This window comes from Vulpes vulpes, chromosome 5, assembly GCF_048418805.1.
Source record: "Vulpes vulpes isolate BD-2025 chromosome 5, VulVul3, whole genome shotgun sequence".
NCBI lineage: Eukaryota > Metazoa > Chordata > Mammalia > Carnivora > Canidae > Vulpes > Vulpes vulpes.
Genome location: NC_132784.1, coordinates 71,298,665 through 71,324,845, shown reverse-complemented (window position 1 = coordinate 71,324,845; position 26,181 = coordinate 71,298,665). Strand labels below are relative to the sequence as shown.

The 26,181-nt window shown below is 64.6% G+C and overlaps 2 protein-coding genes across 5 annotated transcripts; one reads left to right on the top strand and one right to left on the bottom strand.

Moving 5' to 3' along the window:
* Positions 1–842: 842 nt before the first annotated feature.
* On the bottom strand, positions 843–2,042 carry POLR2L (RNA polymerase II, I and III subunit L). The gene is made up of 2 exons (XM_026003881.2): positions 1,878–2,042; positions 843–1,141 (listed from the first exon to the last, which is right to left on the bottom strand). Exons 1-2 carry the CDS (start codon positions 1,970–1,972, stop codon positions 1,033–1,035), a joined length of 204 nt encoding a protein of 67 aa, XP_025859666.1. The 5' UTR covers positions 1,973–2,042; the 3' UTR covers positions 843–1,032.
* Positions 2,043–2,289: 247 nt separating this feature from the next.
* On the top strand, positions 2,290–24,273 carry TSPAN4 (tetraspanin 4). Of its 4 annotated transcripts, none has more exons than XM_072758784.1 (9): positions 2,290–2,360; positions 6,978–7,077; positions 10,469–10,548; positions 20,077–20,268; positions 21,563–21,637; positions 22,405–22,506; positions 22,623–22,754; positions 22,850–22,933; positions 23,465–24,273. In XM_072758784.1, the coding sequence occupies exons 3-9, from the start codon at positions 10,486–10,488 to the stop codon at positions 23,531–23,533; spliced, it is 717 nt and encodes a 238-aa protein (XP_072614885.1). In that variant the 5' UTR covers positions 2,290–2,360; positions 6,978–7,077; positions 10,469–10,485; the 3' UTR covers positions 23,534–24,273. The 4 variants fall into 4 exon arrangements, with proteins under 4 accessions (XP_072614885.1, XP_025859944.1, XP_025859945.1 ...); XM_026004159.2 differs by lacking the exon at positions 2,290–2,360 and adding an exon at positions 3,243–3,535; XM_026004160.2 differs by lacking the exon at positions 2,290–2,360 and adding an exon at positions 3,643–3,855.
* Positions 24,274–26,181: the final 1,908 nt, after the last annotated feature.

Below are 26,181 nucleotides of genomic sequence, written 5' to 3'. Positions count from 1 at the left end.
GTAGCTGTTAGGGATGGGGAGAGGGCCTCCGGAACAGGACAGGAGAGGCCTGAGCTCTGCAGGGCATGTACCCCTGGCAGACCCTTCTTCCCCCTGCCCTGATAGGTTTGTTCATTGGCCCTCAGAGGACCGCATATCAGATGCCTGGGCAGCAGGGCTGGCCCTGAAGACAGTGTCAGACAGTCCCCTCCTCTCTTCTAACCACACACTCCTGCCTTCTGCCTGCTTAAGGGCACTAGGGCTGGTAGACTCCCGTCCAGGGCGACAGCTGCCAGCTGTAAGCCTCAGTGGACCTGGAATAGGACAGATAGCTCTTGGGCAGGCCCGCAGGATTAAGTGCTAATACCCAGGCCACCGGGAGCTTGGCAAACCCTGACACCCAGCAGAGCCTCCTCAGGGCCACCCTCAACCCACTGTGCGGGTCTCAGTGCTGACTATGGAGGCTGGGCACCATCCCTGCCCCTCCACAGGAACTTGGCTGGAACCTAGAAGCTTCTGGCAGCAAGATCTCAGGATGGGCAGCCGAGACTGCAGCATGCATTCCACTCAGGGCTCAAATATCTGGTTGTTGAGATCCTGGGAAGGGATGTGAGGATCTCCGTGCTTGTCCTAAAGGTCAACCAGAACCTGGTGGTGGGCAGGCCAATGTCTCCTGACCCTCAACCTGAGCGCTCTTGGCTGTCTGTGTACTGTCACTGGGCTGTGAGATGCCCTCCACCACCCCCGCCACCTCTGGGCCCTGAATGGTGAGAGCCACGTCTATCCCCAAGCAGCTTCAAGCATGAGGCAGGACACAGAAACACCAGGGAGTCCCACAAAGCCAGGCCAACTGTTAGGGCCTCTTCATGGTTCTGCAAAGACCTTTAATGGACAGTTCTTTCCAGAGCAGGGATACACATCCACAGGTGGTGGACAGGCATGCTCCATGCCACCCCCACCACTCTGGAGTGCCTGGGGGAACGGCGCAGACAGCCCCTGGTGAGCACAGCGGGTGACCGGGTGACCGGGTGACGGGGGTGAGCAGGTCACTTGTCACTTCTCCAGAGGCGCGTAGTTGAGCAGCTTCTCGATCAGGTCCACGTGTGCCAGCAGCATGCGGCGGCAACAGTAGCGCTTCAGGCCCAGCGCATCCAGGGCGTCTCTGTGGGTGAGGGGCAGGTCACACCCGGTTGGGGCACGCAGTCCTGGGCACACGCAGGACCCGAACCCTGCTGGAGCAAGCCCCACCTCCCCGCCCGCCGCGGAGGGGGCCGTCTCTCCCGTTTCCCAAGCCGATTAGAGTTGTCAGTGTCCCTGGGGCCCAGCCCCTGTTGCCCCAAGGGCTTCCAGAAAATCCCCAGAGCACTGCTCCGACGTGCAGCGCCGAGCTGGGAAGCCGCAGGGCTGGGCGGTTCCTGCCCGGGGCTTCCAGGGCCTCTGGCCGGTTCCTTCACACTCGGGTCTTTCCGACAGACTCACCAGGAACCTGGCCTCCCCGCTCGTCCCAAACGCCGCAGGCCAGGCTTAAATGTGCAGAGATGCCCACGAGGCCGGTGCTGACGGGCAGCGACGGGAGAGCGGCCCGGGGCCGCCCGCGCCGCAGGGCTCCGTGGCCAGGAAGCCCGGCCCACGACCCAAGAGCTCGCGGCCCGGGGGCCTCCGAGGGCGGGAGGGCAGGGAGCACCGAACTGCGCTGGGCAGGAGCCACGACCTGCCGGGTCCGTGTGCAAGTCCCCGCGGCACCGCAGGCCCTCAGGCCCGCTGCCCGCCTGCCCCCTTGCTCGCGGCCGGCACCTGGAGCCCGGAGCCTGCGCCCCCAGCGCCCCGGCCCGACCCGCCGGCCCCGCGCCCAGCAGGGGCCCCCCCGCCCCCGCACGCCGCCCGGCCCGGAGCCTCACCCCTCGGTGTACTCAGCCTGCAGCAGCCCCAGGTAGGCTTCCCACTTGTTGCCGACGATCTTGCCGCAGGTGAAGCAGCGGACCGGGATGATCATGGCGCTGGCGGCGGCGGCGGCGCGGGGACTGGCAGGTGGGGCGGCGCTTCCGCCCGGGAGCAGGCCCCGCCGAGGGCGCGTTCATGGCGCGGGGGGGAGAAGTCCCAGTCCCGCCACGCCCCCGGCCGCCCCCGGCCCGTCCCCGGCCCGCCCCGCCGGCCCCACTGCCGCCGCCGTCCGTTCCCTGCCGGGCCGAGTTCCTTCCGCGCGGACCGGGGGCTCCGGGGCCCACGCGGCCGCGACCGGAGCAGACGCCCCCCCCCGGCCCGCCGCCTTGGTACGTCCCGGCCTACGGCGGCCTAGCGGGACCGAAAGGACCCGACGGCGGCGCTTCGCTTTCCTCGTGTCCGCATGACTGACAGCTGCGCGGCGGGCGGACCGCGCGCAGGTACAGAGCCGGTCCGCGGGGATGCGGCCGGGGTCCCGCCCCTCGGAACCCCGGACCGGGACCCGGACCCGGGCCGGGGCCGAGCCGAGCGGGCGCAGAGTTGGAGCGCCGAGCCGAGCCGCTGCAACAAGTGGCGGGGCCGGGCCGGGGCCGGGGGCGCGGGGACCCGCGGCGGGGGGCGGGGGCGGGGGGGCCCCGGAGGGACCTTCCCGCCGCCCCTCCCGGCCCGGCCCGACGAAGGCTGTCCCCGCCCCGGCCCGGCCCGCTCGGCCGCACTGTAGCCCCGACGGCCGGCTCGGCCGCAGCTCCTGCACCCCCAGCGCCCCAGCCGCCCTCTGCGGCCCTCGGGGGAAGGGCCTGGGGGTGCGGACGGTCGGTCGGGGCTCTGAGGACTCAGAGCAGGGCGGAGGCTGGAGCGGGTGGTCCGGGAGGGCGGCGTGGAAGAGGCGCCCTGCAGAGCCCGCGTGTGTCAGGGAGTGCATTGATCCTGGCCGGGGGACCCCTTGGATAGGGGCCTGGAGGCCATACCTGCCGGCAGCTCTAGGCCGCGGGTTCGTGCCAGGGCCGGAGTAGGTGGTGGAGTCAGAGATGCTGGGGCAGCAGCCACAGAGGGTGGAAGGGACGACGAGGCTGTGTCCCTGGGGGCAGGGTGAGGTGAGCTCCTCCATCCGGGGGCCACGGGCGGGGGGGTGTGCAGATCTGTGTGAGGGGAGGCAGGGAGGGCTCCCTGGAGGAGGCAGACTTTGGGGCTGTGGGGATGGATATGTTCCAGAGCAGCGCGTGCGGGGGGGGGGGGGGGGGGGGGTTGGGGGGGGCGGGTGTCAGCTAGTCAGGTGGGCTGGGCATGTGTGGGGCCTGTACTCCCCACCCTCCCACGGTGGGTGGTGGATTCTGGCCTCAGCTTCAGGGAGGGAGCCTGAGGGTCCCCTGGGGCCTGGGAGGCGCTGGCCACCTCTGCCTGGGCCCTGGACAGCCTGCCCAGTGCATTTGTCATCCTCCACGCTGCCACGTGCAGAGCCACGAGAGAGGCCACTTCCCTTCCCAGCTGCCCCCCCACCCCACCCACTGGACGCACATCCTGTGCCTGGACAGAGGGACAGGAGAGGGGGCCTGGAGTCACGGTGGCCTGGGGTCAGACTCAGGCTCCCCTGCAGAGGCTATTGGCAACTGTGCAGGTGAGGGACACAGCGGAGGGGACCCAGGCTGTCAGCTGGGTGGAACTTGGGGAGCCGCTGGGGTGGAAGGCTTCCTGGAGGAGGGGCCCAGGGCCTGCCCCACCCATGCTTCTGCTGGGAGTAGTTGTTTACTCTGAAAGAGTGAGGGGAATGAGCCTCCCGCCTTGATCCAGGCCTGAGCCAAGTTGACATTCCTGGAATTCTGTGCGCTGTGTGTAGATTTGGGGGTGGTGGTGGCCTCTTCCTGGGCTCCTCCCTCCAGCTCCCTGATTTCCAAGGACAGACGGTGGGGAGCATCCCGGCTGCACCCCTCAGCACAGGTGTGCAGGGACACCCTGTGGGGCCTTGGGTCCTCTTCTCTGTCTCTACCCTGCCTTCCTCAACCCTGCAGGACACTGGGGAGCCTCAGAGGTCAGCCCTGCCAGCTGCCTCTGCCCTGGGTGGCCTCGTCCCTCTATGTGTGTGTTGTGGGGGGAGTTGGGTTGGGTGGGAGGGAGCCCTTAGGGCCCCAGGCACTGGTGGGGAGGAGGGGTGGGGAGGGGAGCCTCGGGGGGCCTGCAGGGGAAGGGGGGCCCTCACTTCTCCTCTCTGGTGCAGTGTCAGCACAGATGTGGCCCAGGCCTCTGGGGAGGGAGACTGCCAGTGCTTGGAGCATAGGGTATCTTGTTGGGTGGGGCATAGGGAGGGAGGGAGGGCTGTGCCACATGTGGTTGGGAACCCGTGAGCCATGCTTCCTGCCAGAAAAAGGGTCACTGCAGGGCAGGCAGGGGCGGAGGACAGCAGTGGAAGCTTCTGCTGCTGAGATGCTCCAGCCAAGAGCCTGGCCCGGTGTACAGGGAATCAGCTGACCCTGCCCACCAGTCCTGGCATCATTTCTTCGTCTGTAGAGTGTGGGTAGAACCTATAGCTGCCCAGCTGGAGGGACCCAGTCCTGGTAATGCAGGCCTGGCCCCTGCTCCTCTTGCATTGGGCAGATGTGCACTCACGGGGCGGGGGGTGGGGTGCACAGGGTGGGGGGTCCCTGCACGGCCATGCTCGGATGCCTCCCCTGGGTCACATAGGGTCCCTTGCCTGCTGAGCCTGCACTAGCCCTTGGCCCTGGGGATTGAGGAGTCTTGAGTGACGGTGTCTGCAAGCGTGCTTGAGGCTGCGGTGGCCCTGACCTAGTGACCCCTTGGATGAGCCCGGGCTCAGGGCATTTGGGAACAACACTGCCAGGCAGCCCTGTGGCCTGGGCCCCATGTGGTAGGGCTCTGGGGGAACCACACTGGCCTGGAGGTGGGTGAGCACACACTGGGTACCTGAGACAGGGTCCTGATGGTTTCTCTCCACCACCACCTCCAGGACAGAAATGCCCCCCTGGGGGGTTGGGGGGGCTGCAGGAGGAGCAGGGATGTAGGGGAGGACCCTGAGGTGGGGGTTGGCCTTGCCCAGGCTCTGTGTGTGTAGGGGGTACCCCTCCCCCAGGCCAGGCCGGTTGGGCCTGGGGACTGTGGGGCCTGGGGCCTGCAGGGGCTGGATCAGCAGCCGGAAGGCCGACACCACAGGACTGTTTGTGTTGGCGGGGCCTCCCTGGCTCCTCAAAGCCGCCTCAGAGCCTGCTGGGCCTAGGGGCCCCGGGGAGGCGGCTGGCTCTGCTCTGCCCAGGATCTCTCCCTGCTGGGGTGTGTGCCCCCAGGCCAGGCCCCTGCTGCCTCCCAGCCCCTGGCAACCTCCCACCTTTGTGTCCGCTTTTGGGGTAGTTCCTCTTTGAGTGAGACCTGGATCCGGCCAGGTAGGTGCCCACAGCCTTCTCACGGCTTACGCTGTTCTGGGGTCCTCCAACCACTGCCCATCCCAGAGCCCTGGAGAGTCGAGCAGGCCCAGCCCAGGACTGCCGGTGTGTTGGTCTTGGGGCTCTTCCTCGGGTTGTCCCTGCTGCCTGCCACAGGTTCCATTCCCTGGGATGCGGCACATCAGACCCTGCACACAGAGGATGGGGAAGGAGGCTTCCTGGAGGAGGAGGCTGGGCCTGGGTGAACCATGGAGCCAGCTGGTGTCCCATCTGGCCCCTGCAGCCTGGCCCAGCTGCACGGCCGTGTCTGGGCTGCCCTAGATGGGAGTAGGGGCTTTGCACTCTTGGAGGAGGGCTATGGAGGTCAGAAGGGCCAGAGATCATTCATGGAGGATCCAGGGGCTGCCTGGGGGGAGGGGGGAGCAGGGGGGTGAGGGCTGGAGTGCCGCTGCACAGTGGTCTCATCCAGCCTCCACTTGGTGTTGGCCATGGGACTTCCACATTTTGGGGGGCCCAGGAGGCTTGAGGGGCTGCTGGTAGATCTGCCCTTTAGGCCCTGCCAGGAGGCCCCGTCCCCCTGACGCCCAGGTCTTGGGGTGTAGAGAGCACAATGGCACCATATGGTGCATGGTTTTTAGCTCCTAGAATGTTGCTGTGGGCTTTGGGGGCTTATCAGGGAAAGTGGATGACGTGCGTGCCCCCACCCCCGCCCTGCTGCCCTACTTTCTGGGCCTGAAACCTCCCCGTGGATGCTTCCTCCCTGGGCATGGGGACTGCTGAGGGCTCCCAGGTGCGTCTTCTCCTCTCTGAGGTTCTGGGGAGGACAGGTATCAGGTCACCTGAGGGGAGGAGCCAGGACTCCCTCTGCTCTGTGGCCTCTGGTCAACCCCAGGCATAAGTTTGGGTGGGCTGGCAGGCAGTGGGCTGCCCACAAGAGGATGGGTGTGGGGGGCAGACACCTGCCAGGGTGATTTACTGAACCTGCAGTCCCTCCTGCCCTTGGGCTGCTGGGAAGACTGACCGCTTCCCCCTGCCCCTGGGGCTGCAAGGAGCACCTGGTCTGAGGAGTGAGGTGTGGGGCACCTGACTGGGATGCCTTCAGGCACCCCATGAGATTGGGGGTCCCCTCCAAGCCCCTGGCTACTGGGGGAGGACAGAATGCTCCTGTGAACGCCAATGGCAGACAAGTGGGCCCGGTGAGTCATCAGCAGCTGGCTCTGCGGGGAGAGTGAGGTTGGTGGCTCAGGGCACATGTCCTGCCTGCTTGGAGCCCAGGAATGGGTGGGTGCAGGGCATCTTGGGGCATGTGGACACCCAAGGCCAGATCCCGCATTGTGCATGAATCCACGCCTCTGAACATGTATACTCTCTGGATGCATGGACCCCCGTGTGCTGTCCCTGTGTCTATGCCTGCAAGTCTGCCTGCCTCCCTGGGTGTCTCAGGACGAGTGACCCAAGGCTGGGAGCAAAGCCCTATGTGACCCCCCGCCCCCAGCTCCTGAGTCAGGCAGTGCCTTCCCACCAGCCCAGGCGCCCTCTCCAGTCCTCCTAGGGACCTGGTCCTGAGAGGAGGGCTGTCCCCCCCTCCCCTGGGTGCCTGCTCAACCTCCAGGAGCCCCTGCAGAGGGTCCGGTGTGGGTCTCCATCCTGTCTGTCTTCCTTCCACAGGGCTCCAGCCTGCCTTGGCCACACTGACGACTGGCCCACCTGCTGGCTCACCTTCGGAGGAACCGAGCACCGCCCAGCTTCTTTCCTGCGGCAGGCCCAGGTATGCCAGTTGGGGTGGGCAGTGGCAGCAGCAGTGCAGACCCGGACAGCCTCGTGGGCTCATCCACCCCGGGCCCCGGAGGCCTTGCCAGCTGGATGCTCTTCGGGTCCTGGCGCAGAGTCTGAGCCAGCTGGATGCCATCTCCTGACCATGTCTCACTGGGGCCCCACCTGCTAGAGGAAGGGGACCCCTGTGGGGGAGAGGCTGCACTTTGGGGACAGGGTTCCTGACACTGGGCCAGGGCACTGAGGAAAGCCCCCCCCCTCCCCCGCTTGGCCTCAGCCTGGACCTGTGTCCTCATTGCAACTGGCCCCAGAACCCTTGGATGAATTTTCTAATTTTATTTCAGATCAGGCACTCCTGTTCACCACCTGGGGTGGCGCAGGGTTTTGTAGATGGGATATTTTGGGGGACGTTGGGACACTGACAGCTGAGTGAAACAGAGCTGAGAGCCCCCTGGGTGCTGCGGCCCAGTGTGGGAACCTAGGCCAACTCCCCTTCTGTCCTCTCCCTGCCCCACTCCAGCATGATGAAGGGGTGGAGAGGTGAGTCCGGGGCTCCGTGAGGAGTCCTGCCCATCACTGCTCTCCTGCCAGCCTGGGCCAACCCTGCTTCCTCATCCTCCGAGGCCCTGTCTTGGGAGCCAGGCCCAAAAGGAGACAGACTCTCGCCCCTCAGGCCCCCCTCCTCACTCATCTGTGGCCCGAGGCTCTTTGAGAAGGATAAAACTGATGAGCTGGCGGCAGGTATCTGTGCCCAGGGTCCAGCCATGCCTCCCTGAGTGTGTCTGAGCCCAGCCTGTGGGGGTGCTGTCAGTGTAGGGCATATGGGGTGAGGTGGGGTGGGGCTGGGTCAGCCCTGGATCCTCCCTTGGCCACCTGTGCCCACAGCTGCACCCTGAGCACACACTCACTCAGCATCCCAGGGCGTCCACCCTCGTATTGGGCTGTGGAGCTGCTGACTTGAGCCAAGGGGGTGCTGGGGTCTCAAGGGGGTCACTCGTTTCCTGAGCAGAGCTGTGGGCAGTGGTTTCTGTAGGGCTGGGGTGGGGCCCTCCGCTGCCTGCTTCTCCACTGGGCCCCTGGCACACCACTGTTGTGTCCGTTTTCTGGGGCCCAGATGTACCAAAGCACACTTGAAGGAGGGAAAGATGGGGGGCATGGGAAACCCCAGGCTGGCCCGCCTTGTGAGACAGGCAAGGACTCTGGGACTCTCCTGTCCCCCCTCCCTGCCCCGGCCAGCTCTGCTCTGCAGGAAGAGGCTTTCAGGCTTGGCCCCTGGGGCTTGAGTGCAGTTCTACAACGGGCCTTCAGGGGGCAGCAGAGGTCTGATGCTCGTGGTCCTCAGGGCCCAGCAGGGCTGCCAGACCTCACTGGGCCCCCAGTCCTCCAGGCAGTCCTGCCCTGGCTGCTGCACATCCTCCCCCCCTTCAACATGCTGCCTCCCACACCACTGTCTCTCAGTTTGTCACTTTGTCAGTATCCCTTCTTGGGCACTCCTGCCTCCCCTCCTCCTTCCCATCCGCCTCTTTCTCTCCCACCTCTCCGCACTCTGAGCTCTTGCTACCCAACTCTCAGGGACCCTGAGCCAGCCCTTCCCTCTTTGGGCTTCAGTTTCTAGGACTGTCCCATTGGTCCACTGGTAGTGTCCACCCATGCTGACCTGGTAGGCCTTGGCTACAGCCCCAGGCCCAGAGCTCCGGGAGGAGGAGCTCAGCTCATCTTTGGCCTCCTGGGCTGCAGGCCCAGGGCCAGATAGGAAGGCAGTGTCTGACTTACACGCTGATGTCTCCCCCCAACACCAGTGGCCCCAGAGACCATGCCCCCACCAGTGGGGTGAGCTAGGGGTGCAGCTTAGGGAACATGACCCCCAATGTGCGAGTGTAGTATGCATATGTACTCCTACCTAGACCGTTGTGCGTGTGTGTGCGGGTCACCCTGGGGATCTGTGAGTTTGGTGTGGGTCCTCGCTGCACGTGCGTGGATGTGTCCAGGAGGGGCAGGGTCCGACTTCTGCCCCAGGCTGGTGCAACATGAAATGTGACGCCCCCTCCAAAAAGACCAGTAATTCTCATTCCGTGGCAGCAGAGCATTAAAGCAGAAGGGGCTGTGTGTGAGCAGGTGGCTCATGCTACCTGGAGAAACAAGACCAGGGGAGGGGGGTGCCCCCACCCAGGGAGCACCCCGCCATGCGACCCTCCTGTGAGTTCCAGTCCCTCCCTGTGAGTCTAAAAGCCTCGCCCAGGGTTCTTGAGGACTGGCCTGCCCTCCTAGGCACCCCCCCCTTTTTCCCTCCCCAGCCCCAGTCCCTCTCAGGGGCAGCCCCCCACCCCCACCCCTGGGTGGGTAACCCAGACTGATTCCTGTGCCCACAGAGGCCTCTTCCCCTCCAAGCTGTAAACGGCCGGGGCTTCGGGGGTCCCTGGAGAGCGCGCCCCCCAGGGAGTGTTCGGGGCTACACCGCCCGGCGCAGGCTCTCTCTTGACTTGAACCCAGATCGAAGTCGCCCCAGGTCACCACCAGAAAGCAACTGGGTCACCCCTTCATTTGCATAGCGCTGTGCGTCTCGAGTGCGGTCCGAGGTCTCGGCCCGGCGGCGGGGGCAGTGCGACCTCGTTCCCGGCCCCCTCCGCCCCGGGCCCCCGGGCCCCCCGACGCAGTCCCCGCCCTTCCAGAGCATCTTCCTCCCGGGCGGGCCCGGGGGAGGCAAGGGGGCTGGGGGACCGGGGGGGGGGGGGGGGGCGCCAGCGCGGGCGGGGCCGGGGGCGGGGCGGGGTCGTCGGCCCGGGGCCGCGATTGGCCGGCGCCCGCGGAGCGGTGGGCTCGGCGGGGCGGGGCGGCGCGGCGGGAGGGGGCGGGCGCGGATTGGCGGGGCTGGGGGCGGGGAGGGGTCCTGGGGGGCGGGGCGGGCGCGGATTGGCGGGCGGGCGCGGGGCGAGGGCCGGGGCTGCGGCGCGGGGACGGGGCAGGTGTCCGGGGCCGCCGGGGCGGAGCGGGGAGCGGGGCCGGGGCCGGGGCCGGGGCCGGGGCCGGGGCGGGGGCCGGGGCGGGATGCGGCGCGGCGGGGCGCGGGGCGCGGGGCGCTGAGCCCGGCGGCGGCCCTGGCGCGATGCGCCGCTCGAGCACGGACGAGTCCACCTACCGGCGCAGCCCGTCGCCGGAGGGCAAGGAGCCGGGCTTCGCGCGCGGGGGCCCCTTCCGGCGCTACAGCAGCCTGTACGGGCGCGCGGGCGCCGGGGACGGCGGGGACAGCGGGGACGGCGGGGACGGCGGCCCCTTCTTCGGCCTGCACGCCAGCCCCGGCCCCAAGGCGGCTCAGGCGCGCTACACGGCGCCCAAGGGCAACAAGTACGTGGTCTTCTACCTGGACCTCTCCTTCATCTTCCTCCTAGAGCTGAAGCGCTGCAGCATGGCGCGCGGCTGCCTCCAGGGCGTCAAGTTCCTCATGTTCGCCTTCAACCTGCTCTTCTGGGTGAGTGGGGCAGGGCGGGGTGGGGGGCGCCCGCAGTCGCCGCCCCAGCTGGGATGGGGGCAGACACCGGGACCCAGATGGATGCGCAGGGTCGGGGGGACCCAGGGTCGCCGCCCCAGCTGGGATGGGGGAGAGACACTGGGACCCAGATGGATGCACGGGGTGGGGGGACCCCAGGGTCGCCACTCCAGCTGGAGGCCGGGCCTGGGGTGGCCTGCGGGAGGCGGGTTTCCGGGACCGCGGGGCTCTGGCCGAGGCTCTGCACTCCCGGCCACTGCCCCTTGTCCTCTCCGCTGTCTTCCTGGGACGGGCCGTGTCCCGCACCTGCGCGCCCGACCGGGAGGCTAGGCACTGCGCCCCCCTGCGCCCGGGTTCCTGTGTGGAACTCTGGTGCCTCCCTCCATCCCCTCCCTTCATCCCCTCCTCTCCCCTCCTCTTTTTTCTCCCCTCCCCTCCCTCCACGCAGCCGGCGTCCTTTCTTGACTTTCCACCCCGCACCAGTGGTCTGACTTAGGAGGTTCTGAGGGGGCTGTTGGGGGCCAGGTGGTCCCCTCCAGTGTCTGCAAGTGCTGTGGGGAGGGAGGGGATATGTGCACCGGTGAGTTCTCTGGCTGGGCCTGACACTGACCAGGGTGTTGGGCCACGGAGTGTGCCAGGGAGGTGTTTGGCCTCCCTGCTGGCTCTTCTTCCTACGTGCGGGGAGTGTGTTGGGGGTTACCCATAACTTTTGCTGAGGTGGGTTGGGTGTGCTCAGACAGGAGGTGTGTGTCCAGAGGTATTGGTCCTAGAGGGTGGCCTCTTCTTCCTCCATACAAGGCTGGCTGGTGGGTGGGTGGGGAGATGACAAAGTCGTCACCCAGCCCCAGTCCCGTAACTGCAGGGAGCGTCTTGGAACAAGCCTGGCCAGGCTGGGTGGGGTTCCACTGGCTGGGCTAGGAGGCGTGGTGGAGAGAGGATGCCAAGGTCCCTCTTGCTCCATGGGTACTTCTGGACATAACCGGGAGTGAGGGGGGGTGGCTTTAGCTCCAGCCTGGGCTCTGGGCCCCACAAGGAGGCCATCCTTCCATGCCGTTTACATGCTGTCCAGTTAAGGCCACATACCCAGAGACCTGGGTCTGTCTTTTTGCACCTGCCTTCCTTGTCAGGCTGTACTTTCCTCTTCCCAGCTAATGGTAGAGGGAGTCAGGGGTCCCCCGAAGGGGTGTGACCCAAGGAGACCCAAGGAACCCTTCCCCAGATGCCTGCTTCCAGAGGTGGTCATGCCAAGGGTTGTTTCTCTACGAGAGACTCTCAGGAGGGATGAGGCCCAGGCCCAGAGTGAAGTACCCTGAGGCCAGGAGCTGGCGGCAGAGGTGTGTGACAGCTGGAGCTTGACCCAGGGGTGTGAAGGGGTGAACGTCTTCTGGTGGATGTTGGCCAGCTGCAGGGGGTGCCGGTGTGGTTGCACTGAGTGGCTGGCAGTCTGCGTGTTGCTGCAGGTGACCAGACTTGACAGTAGTGGTGGTGTAGGTGGCCGACTGCTTGGGGTGGGGGCAGGCAGTGTGTGTGGTGGGTAGTCAGGTCCCGGGACGTGGGCAAGTCTTGTCCTTTCCCTTATCTCCTCTCCTCAGCCATCTGGACAGCTGCTTGGGGGCAGGAGAGGGCACCCCTCAAGGGAGCCTGTGGTCTGAGAGCAGCCCCTCCCAGTGGGTCCCCAGGCAGGGCTATGTTTGCCCTGGGAGCCCTCAGGGAGCGTCCCTACCAGCTGCAGGCCAGACACGCTCTGCCAGGCCTCAGCCTGGAAAAGAGCAAATCAGAAACCCCCCTTGGGACCCCGTCTTGGGCTGGAAAATCCATTTCCCTTTTCTTCCACAGTTCTACTTCCCTGTGAAGCAAATTGGTCTCCTGCTGCTGACCTGGGCCCCTCTCTGCCCCAGCATGGTGCCCAGCTGGGGTCTGATACCCTGGGGGTCAGAAGGGGGCACCCGGCCTGCCCTCAGCCCATAGGAAGCACTCCGACGTGAGGTGTGGTGGGACTGGTCCGGACGCTGGGTCCCTGGGCAGGGATCAGCTGGGCTGCAGGTGGCCGGGGCAGAGGCCAGAGCACCCTCCCCCGAGTCCCCAGCTCCTTTGTACCTGGGGGTGCTGGCCTCCCCCTCTGTCACTAGGAAGCTAGAGGACAGCCCCGCCCTGCACCCCTGAGTGTCATGCCTCAGTCTCCCCACTGGAGCTGTGAGGGTCAGGGCTGAGGTAGTGGGAGGGGAGTCCTAGGGGCTGGACCTCAAGACATGCACCTGTGTCACTGCCTCTGACCCTACCCTGCAGGGCTGGCCAGGTCAGTGTCTGGTGGGGCAGCTGTGTCTGTCCCACATGTGGCTCCCAGCGGGCGTGGGTGCGGGGGCCCTGGTTGGGGGGGGTGGCAGGAGGTAAGGCTGCAGGCACAGGCCAAGGGACTCCCGAGGGCCCCATCCGCAATGACTTCTCTATGTCCTGCCCTCGTCTTCGCTCTTCTGTCCTCCAAGCCCTCCCTGGCACCCCCTTACCTCAGGTCCTCAATCCTGAGGGGGGTAGACCACCTAGCCCCTTGAGGCTCCTGCATCCCTGGCTCCCCCAGCAATTTGGTTCCCCCCCCCCACCCCTGCACTAGCCCCAGGGTGCCCCTGCTGAGACCACAGTTCCTGACAGCCTGGGGAGGCAGGGAGCAGGAGGGCTGGCTCAGGAGATCATCGAGTCCTATTTATGGGCCCTGTTGGATGGGGTTTCCTTGGGGCCTCCTGTTTGGGCCTGGGAAGGGACGACTGAGGTATCCAACCTTGGGTCCTTGTGGGACAGGAAACAGTCATCACCGGTCTGTCCTGGGGTTGACCTGCTAGGTCCTCCTGCACTGGCTGGATCCCCGGCTCGTCTCAGGGAAGGAGACAGGCTTGCATGTTGTCACCAGTGCTTAAAGCCGGGGTGCCCTGAGACAGCTGGGACAGCACAGGTACCACCCAGAGGTGGGTGGTGGGGCCCCCCCATAGTTCAGAGCCCCCAGACCCTGTCCTGCCTTCCCACAGCACATGGGGCCTCCATCTGAGGCCTGCCCAGGGCAGTTTAGGGTCAGGGCTTCCACCATGGGGTGGGGGTGTCTCCCGGGAGCAGGCAGGTATACCGTGTGATGCCAGGCACAGGGTGAGGGTTTGGAGCCGTGCAGCCCCTACAGAGCTACAGGGGGGCCTGCCGTGACAGGGGTAGGGGTATGGGGAGCGGGAGGACATGTTCTTCCTGCTCCTGCCCTGCCCTGGGTCAGAGTGCTTGGGGCTCCTCCAGAGGCAGTCAGTCTCTGTGGCTCGGGGGTCCTGGGAGGACCTGAGTGGAGGCAGGGCTGAGCTTAGCAAGGTAAGCCTGTTTCTGTGCCTCCCAGACTGGGATCAGCCGAGTTGAGGGCCCCTCCTCCTGCTGCACCCCTGGCAGGTGTCCCTCCCCGCCCCCTTCCCTAGCTCTGGGCTGCTCACTGCCCTGCCTCTGCCTGAACTTGTGCTCAGAGTCCCTCTGTGTGGCTGGGGTGGGGGTTGGAGCCCTGCCTGCCATCTCCTGCTGCGCAGGCCAGTGGAGGACTTTGGGTGAGTCCTGCCCTCCTCGGGGGTTTCCTCAGGGGAAACTGCAGCTGCAGCACAGTGGGGGGGGGGGCTGGATTTTCCCCTGTGGTGATGCATGACATCCAAGTGGGTAACCTGGCCCTTGGGCAAGGCCCCAGAGACTGGTGGAGGAGGAGTGGACACATGGTGGCAGAGGGCCCTGTAGAGCTGGGGGCCGTGACCTCCCCCCAACCCTCCCTGCAGCTGGGGAAGGAAGCATGCCACAGGGGCCTACTGAGGTCACAGGGGCAGGACCAGTGAGCAGCTCAGACCCCAGACCCTGGAGCTCTTCTTGGCCCGGCCTCTTGATGGTGCTGGCATCCTTGGGTCCTGGCTCCTATTTCTTTGTGCAATAGGCTAAGGCAGGGGGTGTCCTGCTGACCGCAGGTAGGGTTGGTTGTGCAGCCTTGTGATGGGTGCAGGGAGGGTGGGCAGATTGTGTGCTGGGATCGAGTGGAGGGCCCCCAGGAAGGGGGGGCACTTGACTCCCTGGTCAAAAGTCAGGGCACTCTCATCCTTAGGTTGGCAGCTGGTTAACGGGATGGGTGGGGCTCTGGGGCCTGGGAATGTTTGGTGCCTGGTGGCCGTGCTGCGCCCCCCGCAGAGCCCTCCCTCCCAGGGTGGGGGCGGCCGCAGACATACTGTGAGCAACAACAATCGGTTTGTGTATAGAGGCCCTGATGGTGGCACCAGGCCTGTGGGTTGTTGCTGGGTTGCTGGTCTCCCTGAGAGGTTGGGGGTGGCCGCGGGCAGTGAGGGGGATCCAGGCAGCGCCAGCACTATCCTGGGTGCTTGGCAGGCCTGTCCACCCAGTGGCCCAGAGGGGCTTCGCGGTGCCTCTGTGCGTGTCCCTGGAGTCTAGCCTTTTTTGGAAGACGAGCGAGGGGGAGAGGCGGGCCTGCCAGGCTTCTCTAGGGAACTCTCTGTATCCAAAGCAGAGGTGGGGGGGCTGTAGCAGGAGCAGGGCTCTGTGCCCCCAGAGAGCTGTGGCCTTGGCCATGAAGGGCTGGAGTGGGAGTTGAGGCTGGGGGTCCCCAACCCAGTTGCACCTCCTCTCTGTGGCCCTGGCCCTGTCCTATTGCGCTTCAGTACTTTGTCTGCCCTCTGGCTGCCCTGGGGCTCCGGCCATGGCCTCTCCCTCCCCTCCCCCAGGGAGGGCCGCTGAAGTTCTTGCTTGGAGCCCAACGGGGACTGGAACTCGCCACCCCAAAATCAAGACCTCAGCTGAGATCAAGAGTCTAATGCTAAGCTGACTGAGCCTCCCAGGCCCCCCCCTTTTTAAAATCTTATTTTTAAGCCATCTCTACACCCAATAGGGGACTTGAACTCACAACCCTGAGATCAAGAGTCACCCTCTCTACTGACTGAGCCTGCCGGGTGCTCCTGCTGCTGTGGTCCTTCTCTGCCCCCCAGAGACCCCCAAGGAGCTCCTCCTTGCCCTGGAGGGGGGACTTGGGCCTTCCTGGAGCTGCTGGCCTCCTTGGACACTGGCCTCAGGGGGTCCTCGGTCATTGGGGCTGTCTCCCTGGGGGCTGGGGCTGGTCTCCTTGCATCCGAGCCTTGGGGCTCCCGGGGCTGGCGTGAGTGAATGGGGCTGGGGATGGCGCGGGGGCTTGGTTGGCGTTTAAGAAAATTACATGCAGGCCATGGTGTAGATTTTAAGTGAGCACCCTGCTGAGCTGTCCCCCAGGTAACAGGGCCCAGTCGAGGTATAGGGGATGTTTCTGCCTGCCAGGAGGGGCTCAGCCCCTTCACTCATCTCGGACAGGTGCAGACCTGGTGTCTGGCACCGTGGACACGTTTTGCCATTCCCAAAGTGCTGGCGGGAGGGGTGAGACACCCCGCCATGCCCAGCCCCCACCCCGAGGCTGTACTGGTTGCCCTGCGAGGGGCTTCTGGGCACAGGCTCAAGCCCTGCGGGCACCCAGCCCTCCGCTGTGTTCCGAGGACGTGGCCAGCTGTCCTGCCATCTGCTGGCCGGAGGGGCAGTGGCAGAGGGCCACCTGACACCTGCCCCTTCATGGGCCTGGGGGTGGGGTGGCATCACAGACCGAGGCATCCCTATACCCCCAGCCCTAAGCCAAACCGAAAAATGCAGACAGGAAAATGGACAGCAGGATGAGGGGGTAGTGTAAGCCGGGTACTGGGCTGGGGCTGGTGACAGGGGAGGGCCGGAGATCGGGCGTGTGCTTGAGGCACATGGAGGGAGACAGAGGGGCCACAGCGGATGGAGGGGCAGGGGTGGGGGTCCCCCTCTCAGGCTTCATGGGGTCTGTTCCTGGGAGCCAGCTGGGCTTTCGTGTGGCTGGGGAGGAGAGTCCAGCCAGTGCCCTAAGCAGTGAGAAAGTGGGGCTGAACATCCGTGCAGGGCGGGGGGGGGGGGTGTCCCAGCCTCCCAGCAACCTCAGCCTCTTTTACCCTGTGTTTCATGCTCTGCATTTGAGTCTAAAGGGCCTTGTTTTTTCCTGCACTTGGAGGCTATAATTTTCCTGCCAAAATGTTTTAAAAGCTGCATATGCAGAAACATTTTCAAAATTACAGGTAATTTTATTAACTGTGCTCGTATATTGTTAGTGAGTGTGTGTCTGAGTTTTTGGTGACTGGTCTATGCAAACATGCTTGCACATGGGGGGCCTTGGGGCTTGGAATATGGCAGGTCATAGGGCAGCATGTCTGTGACATGCGTCTGTGAGGCTGACGGTGAGAGGTGTCCAGCAGCGTGGGCTGTGTGTGTCACAGTGTGGGTCTCTTTTGCCATCTCAGGTGGAGGTGGGACGTTGTGTGCAGAGTTAATTAAGGAAATTCATTTCCACCAGTCCTGGGAGTGGGGAGCCCCCCCAGATTCCCCGGGAGCTGGACTCCCACAGCCGCTCTGCTCTCCGTGTCCTCCCTGTGCCCTTTCATGTGTTCCCATGGGGCGAGGGAGCTCAGACGGGCTCAGTTTCCTGCTGACAGGAGCCGTCTACTGTCCTTGAAGGCAGGCAGTGGGGTTGTGAGGAAGGAATAATTCTTCTGGGCTCAGGGACCTGCTGCAGGAGGCAGCCTCACCCACTGAGGGGCGTCCTGGGGCTCAGCTTGGAGATGTGACTCGCCCAAAGTGAGGGCTGCATGGCTCAGTGGGGGACAAGCTGCCACAAGGCCTGGGCATGGCGGCTGGTCAAGGTGCCATCTCCATGGGGAGTGGCCCACCCTCATGCCCTCCCTGACCCAGATCCTCCCTGGTCCCCAGCCACAGCTCCCTTCGCGCGCAGCATCCCACTGGGCAGCCCCTGCCCCAGGGGTTCTGGAGATCCCAGAGGCAGCGGGGACGCTGTGGGGACACAGCGCTGGGCGTCTGACGGGCACGGGCATGGGGCCTAGCCCCAGGAAAGCCCTCAGCCATGTTTCTCATCTGTAGGTTGGCTGGGAGGGTTGAATGAGCCACGGCCTGTCCCAGCTTCTGTCCCCATCATGTTGAGTGGTGCCTCCCACAGGTGGGCGTGGGGTGCCCAGAGGTGCTGGGTGTCCCCTCAGTGGCTGGGCCTGGGGTCAGCACCTCGGACAGCGCCGGGGCTGCTGGGGGCGCCGCCTCCTCCCCACGGCGGGGAGGGGGGGGGGGCGCGCATCTCCCTGAAGCCAGCAGACCCTGTTCTGCTGTGGGGCTATGCCCAAGCCCAGCTCTGCAGTGTCACCCCCTGCCCCGCCCCAACCACCACAGGGCAGCTGGCTGCTCATACTGGGCACATACCCAGGCACAGGGGCAATGGAGCCACTCCTCCGGGTGGGTCCCCCGGCTGCCCTGCCACCTCTGAGCCTCGTCTGGGCAGCCTTGTCATGGCTCTGGGTTTGATCATGGCATGGAGATGGCCTCACAGGAGTCACATCCCTGGGTGGGTATGGCCTAGGTGGGCGGAGGCCTTTGTCCCCATCTACTGTGGGCCCTCTGGGAACCTCCAGGGACATGTGATCCATCCCGGGGCAGGGCAGCCTGTGCACCAGGCTCCCCCTAACCTGGTGCCTGCGGGCACTGGCCCTGCCCCCTTCCGCACCTTACCTGAGCCGCAGACGCCCACCTACCCTGGGGAGAGGCTCAGACAGGCAGGATGGCCCAGCTTCCTGGACCCGGCCCGAGCCAGCAGCATTCAGAGGAGAGGTTTATAATTTTTAGACCAAAGTTCTTCTGTGGAAGGTGCAAAGAGGGGCAGGGGGCCAGAGAGGACCCGCATGTTCACCCTGGGCTGATTGGACACCCCACCCCGCCCCCCGCCACTGGATGGTGCTGAGCTGGGGCTCAGCTGGGGGGGTCTCCTGCCCCGCTCAGCCTAGGCAAGGCCCAGAGGGATCCCAGATGCCGCTGGACCTGGCCCAGTGCCTGTCCACACTCGGGGAGCCACGGCCCCTCTGCTCTTGGGCTGGGAACTGCATTCTGCCCCCCCCCCAATAACTGCAGTCTCCTGCCAGCCTGGCTTAATACGTGGTGTGCACACTCCCCAGTGGGTTATGAAGAAGGGAGTGGTGGCCCCACTGCCACCCCAGGGCATGGCTGACCAGCTGGCAGGGGAAGGGGTGAGCATGGGCACATGGAAGGTGAGGCTTCCTTGGGGAGGGGTCTCCGAGCCCTGGGGGTCTGCTGAGTTATGGGGTCCCTGCTCAGGGAACCAGGCTCAGGGAACCAGGCCAGTTGTTGGGGAGCTGTGTGTGGATGGCTCTGGCTCCCCTTGACTCTGCCTCTGACTGACTGGACAGGTGGCTCGTTTCCCAGCCTCAGTTTACTGATCTGGGAAATGAGGAGGGAGTCTGGCCATTCGGCTCAGGAGGCTTTTGTGGGGGTGATGCAGGGCTTGTGGTGGCCCTGGGTGGGTATGGTATCCCCTGAGTCTGTGACCTAGCCTGTCCCGGGCGTGCAGGGTGATCACTCCAAGGGCTGGACGTCGTGCCCAGGAGAGCCCTGGGGGCTGAGGGCATGGGGGCCAGGCCAGATGGTGAGCAGTGGGGAGGGGTCCCCAGGGCCGCCTGGCTTTCCCCAGAGCTCAGCATTGCCCCTCTCATTTTAATTGTGTGTAATAAAGAGCAACTATGAAATTCAGTAAAAGTCCCAGTGGTTACGGAGGGGCCGCGAGGGCCAGGGGAGGGCCAGGGATGGGGTTGTCTGCTCCGCTCCTGTGCTGGTGTCCACACCAGGGCCTGGCGGGTGCTTTGGGGCTTGTGCTTAGAAAGTGACAGTGGGGGACACCAGGCGGCTGATGGGGAGTGTGGCCACCCACTGGGAGGTGGTTTTAGGAAGAGGAATGTGTGGTTCGGCAGAGTCTCCAGGGATCTAGGGCAGGTCTCCCTGACTGCTCAGGTCCAGAGGCTGTGGGCCAGGCGTGGGCCAGGCTCTGGGGGCAAAAGGGGACACTTCCTGGAGAGATGATGTTCGGGAGAAGCCCTAGGGCTCCTGCCCAGGCTGCCTCACCATATCATTGGGACAAGAGCAGCCACCCCATTCACATCCTGAATGGAGAGTGTCCTTAGGGACGCCTAGGTGGCTCAGCAGTTTGGCACCTGCCTTCAGCTCAGGGCGTGATCCTGGAGACCTGGGATCTAGTCCCACGTCAGGCTCCCTGCATGGAGCCTGCTTCTCCCTCTGCCTGTGTCTCTGCCTCTCTCTCTGTGTGTCTCTCATGAATAAATAAATAAAATCTTAAAAAAAAAAAAAAGTCTCCTTAGACCATCCCCTCCCCACCATAGGTGGGGGACCTTGGGGTCCCCATCACTGTGGCTGTGGATCAGGGGTGCATGGGGACCAGCTGGGTGCTGGGAGGTCAGCGGGGCAGGCGAGGGTGCGCAGGGCCTGTGGGATGCCACTCTGCGTGGCCACAGGGATCCGGTGGGACTGCAGCCTGCTCTGGGGCGGTCTGGGAGGCGTGGGTGATGGCCTCACTGCCCTCTCTCCCCACCCCGGTGGTCCCAGCTGGGAGGCTGCGGCATCCTCGGCGTTGGCATCTGGCTGGCTGCCACCCAGGGGAACTTCGCTACCCTGTCCTCCTCCTTCCCGTCCCTGTCGGCTGCCAACCTGCTTATCGTTACCGGGACCTTTGTCATGGCCATCGGCTTCGTGGGCTGCATTGGCGCCATCAAGGAGCACAAGTGCCTCTTGCTCACTGTGAGTGCCCCCCGCTGGGTGCCTCTGGGTTGCTGACCCCTCTGGGCAGGAACACATCACTGCCATGGCGTGTGGCAGCCCCTGGGGGCTCTGATGGGGCCTTCCAGACCAGGCTGGGGTGGTGGGGGTCAGGTGCTGGGGAGCTGCTGGCTCAGAGCTTCGTGGAGGCCTCCTGTGATGGAACAGACACGTGTGTGCTCACATGCCCACCCGTGCACAAGCGCACACGAGTGCCAGGCAGGGCCCCTCTAGCCTACTCTGAGACCACCCTTCCTGGGACCCCTCCCTGGCTCCTGTCCCTGGACCCTCTGTTGAGAGGCTCATGGTCCCCACCTCTGCCTTGGACACATTTATCGGGGACGTTAATCACCGATAATGGAGAAGGGGAAGTGTCCCCGGGTCAGGCTCCTCACCTGTTAAATGTGTCCAGTAAAGGCCTTGGGCAGCTTCCAGTCCTAAATCACCCCTTCAAATTGACCTTGTCTGAGGAGCTCTTGCCCAGGGTGGGGTCCCTGAGGGCACGCCCCCCAAGATGTGCAGCCTCCCCAGCTGTTCAGCACGTTCCAGATGCTCCCATCAGGGCCTGGGGCTCTGATCTCTTGGAGCAGCAGGTGGGGTTTGGCTGGATCCCCAGCTGCCCCAGGGCAGGAAGCTGCAGTGTGTGTGGGGGAGCCCAGCCCCAGGCTTCTATGCAGGGGGAGTCCAGAGCCCACTTCCCCGGCCCTGCCCCCATTGTCCCTGCCCAAACCTCATTCTTGTCTGCAGGAAAGGCAAGGTGGATGCAGGCTGTCTCTGCTGCTCAGCTGGCCTGGGTCAGGGCTGTGCCTCTGGGGGTGCTTGGATGGGGGTGGGGTGCTACCCAGTGGGCAAGGTCTGTGCCGTACGGGGGCACTTCTCAGGCTCCTGGTGGCTGTCCCCTCACCTTGGTCTTTCCCAGAGGGGTGGTGGCCACCCCTGGCTGCTCGGACGGCTGTGACCCCCAGGGTTCAGCGTCATCACAGTCCGACCTACCCCCTGCCAGGGCCCCCTGCCTTGGGCACTGCTCCACCTGCCTGCCTGCCACAGGGACACAGGCATGAAGCCTAGGTGCGTCCCCTGGGGTCAGCGGAGCAAGAGAAGAGCCCCTGGGACAGAGAGGGGGGTGGGGCAGCACAAGGGGCACGTGCTGGTCCCCAGGGATGGACCCTGGGCTGGAGGCATCCGTCTTAGGTTTGCAGCCCCAGCCCTGGAAGGCTCCACAGGCTAGGGGGCAGGGGGTTGGGGTGGCCGTCCCTGACACACATCTCCTCTGCAGTTCTTTGTGACGCTGTTGCTGGTGCTCCTGCTGGAGGTCACCGTCACTGTCCTGTTCTTCGCCTACACTGACAAGGTTTGACCACCCCTGCCCTCCCCTCCCAGCAAGGGGCCATGGCCCCGCTACCCACTCAGGGCAGTCCCGCTCTTCACCACAGCCACCAGAGGCGGGTCCCAGAGGGGCTGCCAATGCCCTGGAGGTTCTGGGATTCTGACACAGTGGGAGTGGGGGGACAGGGGTGTGGGCGGAACTCCCACTGTCCTGGACCGAGTGTCCACTGGGTAGGAAAACACCTGTCCCCGTGCAGTCATTGATTTACATTACTCAAGGTCCTGTGCTCGCTTCGGCAGCACATATACTAAAAATCAAGGCTCCTTTCCGTGTTTTATCCTCTGCGTTAGACCCGGGGCCTGTGCTCCTCACTTTGCTCACGGTTTTGGCCTTTGCCTGGTGGGGGCTCTGGCCTGGTCCCTGGGTCCTCTGGCACACTCCCCTCCAGGCATCCTGGTGCTGGTCAACCCTGCAGACCTAGGAGCCCCAGTTCCTCCACTGGAGGATGGTCTCGGGAACCAAGTTCCGGGGGCCACGGGGGTGTCGTAGCTTCTGGGCCCCTCAGCCGACACCCCACATGTGCAGACCACTCACGGTGTTTCTGTCCTTGTCCGTCTGTCTCCGCACCTGAAGCTAACAGGAGTTCATGCTGGGTGTCTCACTCCAGTGCCAGCCAGGGCCCAGGGGCAGGGACGGGCAGGGGGCGATGTGGGGCGCCTGTGGGGTCTGGATGAGGGAGGTGGAGCTGGCCGTTGGGGTGGGTGGCCCTGCTGACCACACTGCACCTGCAGATCGACAGGTACGCCCAACGAGACTTGAAGAAGGGTCTGCATCTGTACGGCACCCCAGGCAACGTTGGCCTCACCAATGCATGGAGCATCATCCAGACCGACGTGAGTCTGGGTGTGGGTATGCAGGCGGGGGGTGGGGGCTGGGGTGGGCCGAGTAGGGGGTAGGGGGTAGGGCCCACCCCCGGCTCCCCAGCCATCCTAGCCTGTGCCTGTCATAGTTTCGCTGCTGTGGGGTTTCCAACTACACCGACTGGTTTGAGGTCTATAATGCCACCCGCGTGCCCGACTCCTGCTGCCTAGAGTTCAGTGAGAGCTGTGGACTTCACGCACCTGGCACCTGGTGGAAGGCGGTGAGCACCCACCCTCCCCACACATCCTGGCCCTGGGGACCTGGGGGTGCGAAGGGCTGGTTTCATGGCCCCTGTGACGCACCCTTTGTCTCCAGCCATGCTACGAGACGGTGAAGACATGGCTCCAGGAGAACCTTCTGGCTGTGGGCATCTTTGGGCTGTGCACAGCACTGGTACAGGTAGGCTGTGGGGGGGCCTGCCACCCGGCCTCCAGCCTAGTACCCAGGCTCACCAGTAGAGGTGGGGTTCAAGAGGGATGGTCAGGGGCCACTCTGTGGGCAGGTGACCTTTGACATCTCAGGGACAGGCAGGTCAGCCTTGTTCCTGCAGCCTGAGCCCGGTGGCTGTGGTGGCTGGTGGTCACGGGACTGGGCAGCACAGAGCCCTGAGGTGAGGGCAGCCCGTCCCTGGGGTGCACAAACACTCAGGTGATCACAGTTGGGTGATGGGCAGGCAGAGAGGGGGCATGGCGCTGAGGGGCCTTGAAGCCACCAGCAGAACCACAGTGGCCACGCCGACAGAAAGGCTGGTCTAGGGACCGAGCCCTGGAACCCCCAGCGTGTCCCCTATGCCAAGATCAGGGGGAGGCATTCCTGGAGAAGTGAGGACCAGGCCTCCGGGGAGAAAGCTACGGGGTGGGGTCTGTGGGCAGGACCCCTGTGCCCGTGGTTCCTGAAGCGGTTCTGCCCAGCCCCCTCATGTCCCCACAGCTCTTGGGTCTGACCTTCGCTATGACCATGTACTGTCAGGTGGTGAAGGCGGACACCTACTGCGCGTAGGCTGCCCACTGCCTGCCACCTCTGCCTTGCCGCCAAAGGACACCGCCCACTGGGGAGATGACCGTGTCCCCTCCTGCCTCTCCTGCTGCAGGACTCAGCACCAGCCCCCACCCCCACCACCCACCCCCGGACTCTCAATCAGTCCTGGGAATACCATGCTGGAGGGGGTGGCCCAGCCCTGGCAATGTGGGCGGGACAGGGACAGGAGGGGCTTCTGGCGCTTTTCATATCCCCATCCCCATATCCTCCAGAGAGCAGTGTTTGTGCCCCTGTTGGTCGGGGCTATTCATGGGTGGGGGTGGGGGTGAGGGTGAAAGGCCACCCACTGGTCCTGGTGCTCAAGGTGGGGCTGCAGCCCTGCCACCCACATTCCACAGCGGAGCTGGGGCAGGCTCTGGGTGCATCTTAATAAAGTGCGTGGATGACAGCCCCCCACCCCGGTGTCTGTTGCGGCCCTGACCCTCTGCCCACAGACCGTTTGGCCATGGGACCCCCTAACATGTGCCCGGTACTTGGGGTAGGGTTCCTGCACATGCGTGGGACCAGCCACGAAACCTCTGCAAACTGGGATGCAGGAAGCAAGGCAGGGGCACCTCCCTCCCCTGATGTGGGGGCATCCATCTAGCCCCAGGGCCTTACCTGCCCCCAGGGGGCCCTCTGCTCCTGTGAACTTTACCCCTTAACTGATAATCTGTAACGGATTCTGCAAATAAAGTGGGCTGTCAGGAGTGGAGCAGTGACCACCGCTTGCAGTGGCTGCTGGGGGTTTTGGGTTGGGGATGGGCCCCTCTTGGGAACTTCACTAGCTGTGGGGCATGTGGCCCCCGAAAATCTCCATTTCCAGCCCTCCTTCCTGCCAGCTCCCTGTCCCCTTGGGGACACCCCAGGTCCCTGTTCTTGTGTGGAGGGCCCCTGTGGGGATGCCCAGCTGAGTACTGCCCCTGGCCACAGTATGCCTCCAAGTCCCACCGATGCCACCCATCCTCACTCCACAGAAACTATGAGAACCAATGTGCAGTTAGTCATCTCCTCCCAGCCAACATCTGGGAAGCCAGGAGGGACAGGAACACGTCTGACAAAGCAGTCCCCATGTAACCCCCAGCAGTGTCCATGATGCCCTCTGGCTGGTACCTGGGTCCCCCAGTCATGTTTCTCCTAGTATGTGACCAGCAACACACCCATCCCACATTCAGACTGGACCAAGCAAACAGCTTGCAGACCTGGGACCCTTGTCGCTCACAGCCTCCTACGTGACCCCTCAGACTCCAGTCCTGACTCCGCTTCCCCCATGGCCCCTGGAGCCTGTGGTTCACCAGGGTCCCCGCCCACCAGCAAAGACCCCACCTGCTACTTCTGGGTGCTTTCCAGGCTCACTGCTCTCACTGAGTACCCCAGGGATCTGACATCAGGACCCCTCCCCAGCTCCCACCCCCTTCACTGGTCCCATCTTCCTGCATACCCAGTGTCTGTCACCAACGCCGACTCCTCTGAGCCTCCCATCTCCTGAATAGCCTTCTGGACACACTAGAGTCCTGCACCACAGCCCTGGGGCTATGGCCTCCTGGCTTCCCTCCTGCCCAGGCCTTTGAGCTGGCTGGGGGGCATGGGGAGAAGGCCTGTTGTGGGGCCTCAGGGAACCCAGGCAATGGCCCCATGTGCCAGTCGGCATCCCTGCTTGACAATCCACAAGCAGGGGCATCCACGTGAACACATGTGCAGGCATGTGCTTAAGCACGCACACACCCCCCCCCATACACAGCTGCTGAGAACATAGGCTTCTTATGATGGCTTCATGTCACCCCCAATCTGTCCTATTCAGGTCCAGACTCCCTACCCACCTTAGGGGCCCTCCCGACCCCACCCCAAGAGCAGGTCTGGATGGGCTGGGAGTGGGCGCAGTTGGCAGGACAGCAGGATTCTCCTGGAGGGCAAATGGCTCCAATAGGCCCTGCCCCTTAGAGCCCTTCTCACTTCATGTCCCATAGCAAGAGATTAGGGGGCATGGCCTCTGCCCCAGGACTCTCAGCCAGGAACCCTCAAGTGCTTCGGGGAAAGCCCAGAGCAGTGGTATAGCCACAAGCTCACACACAGCATCTGAGTGGTCTGGCCTGGCAGGGCTCTGGCTCCCGGAAACAGCAGGTGGGCCCTGGTCGGGCATGTCTGCCAAGGGAGCTCTGCTGCTTGGAGCCCACAGACCCACAGAGCTCAGGTGCTGGGGAGCAGGGACTGGGCTGGGGGGCTGGGGACCAGTTAAATTTGGCTCCTGGAAATCCCAGAGTCTCTCCTGATGTTTCATCCGGGGTACGTGGCTACACCTGAGGGCAGAACCTGACGCTCAGGCCATTGACATCAATGGGCTCCCAGGAGTCCTTCTGCAGCCCAGGGCCTCTGGGTACAAGAACAGCTTCTGAGCTGGGCTCTGTACAGCAGCCCCCACAGCCTTGTGGGGTCGTGACAAGCAGACTGGGCCAGCTGGGCAGTGAGAGGCTAAGGCCCCTCAGCACAGTTCCCGGGGTCCTGCCCCCACCGGGGCTATTACTGGCTATAGGGAGGGGCCTGCGCTCTCTGGGCAACCCCGCCAGGATGGCCCCTCCCCACATCGCTGGTGAAGAGGCCTGGCTCCCAGGACCCCTTCACCACTGCACAAG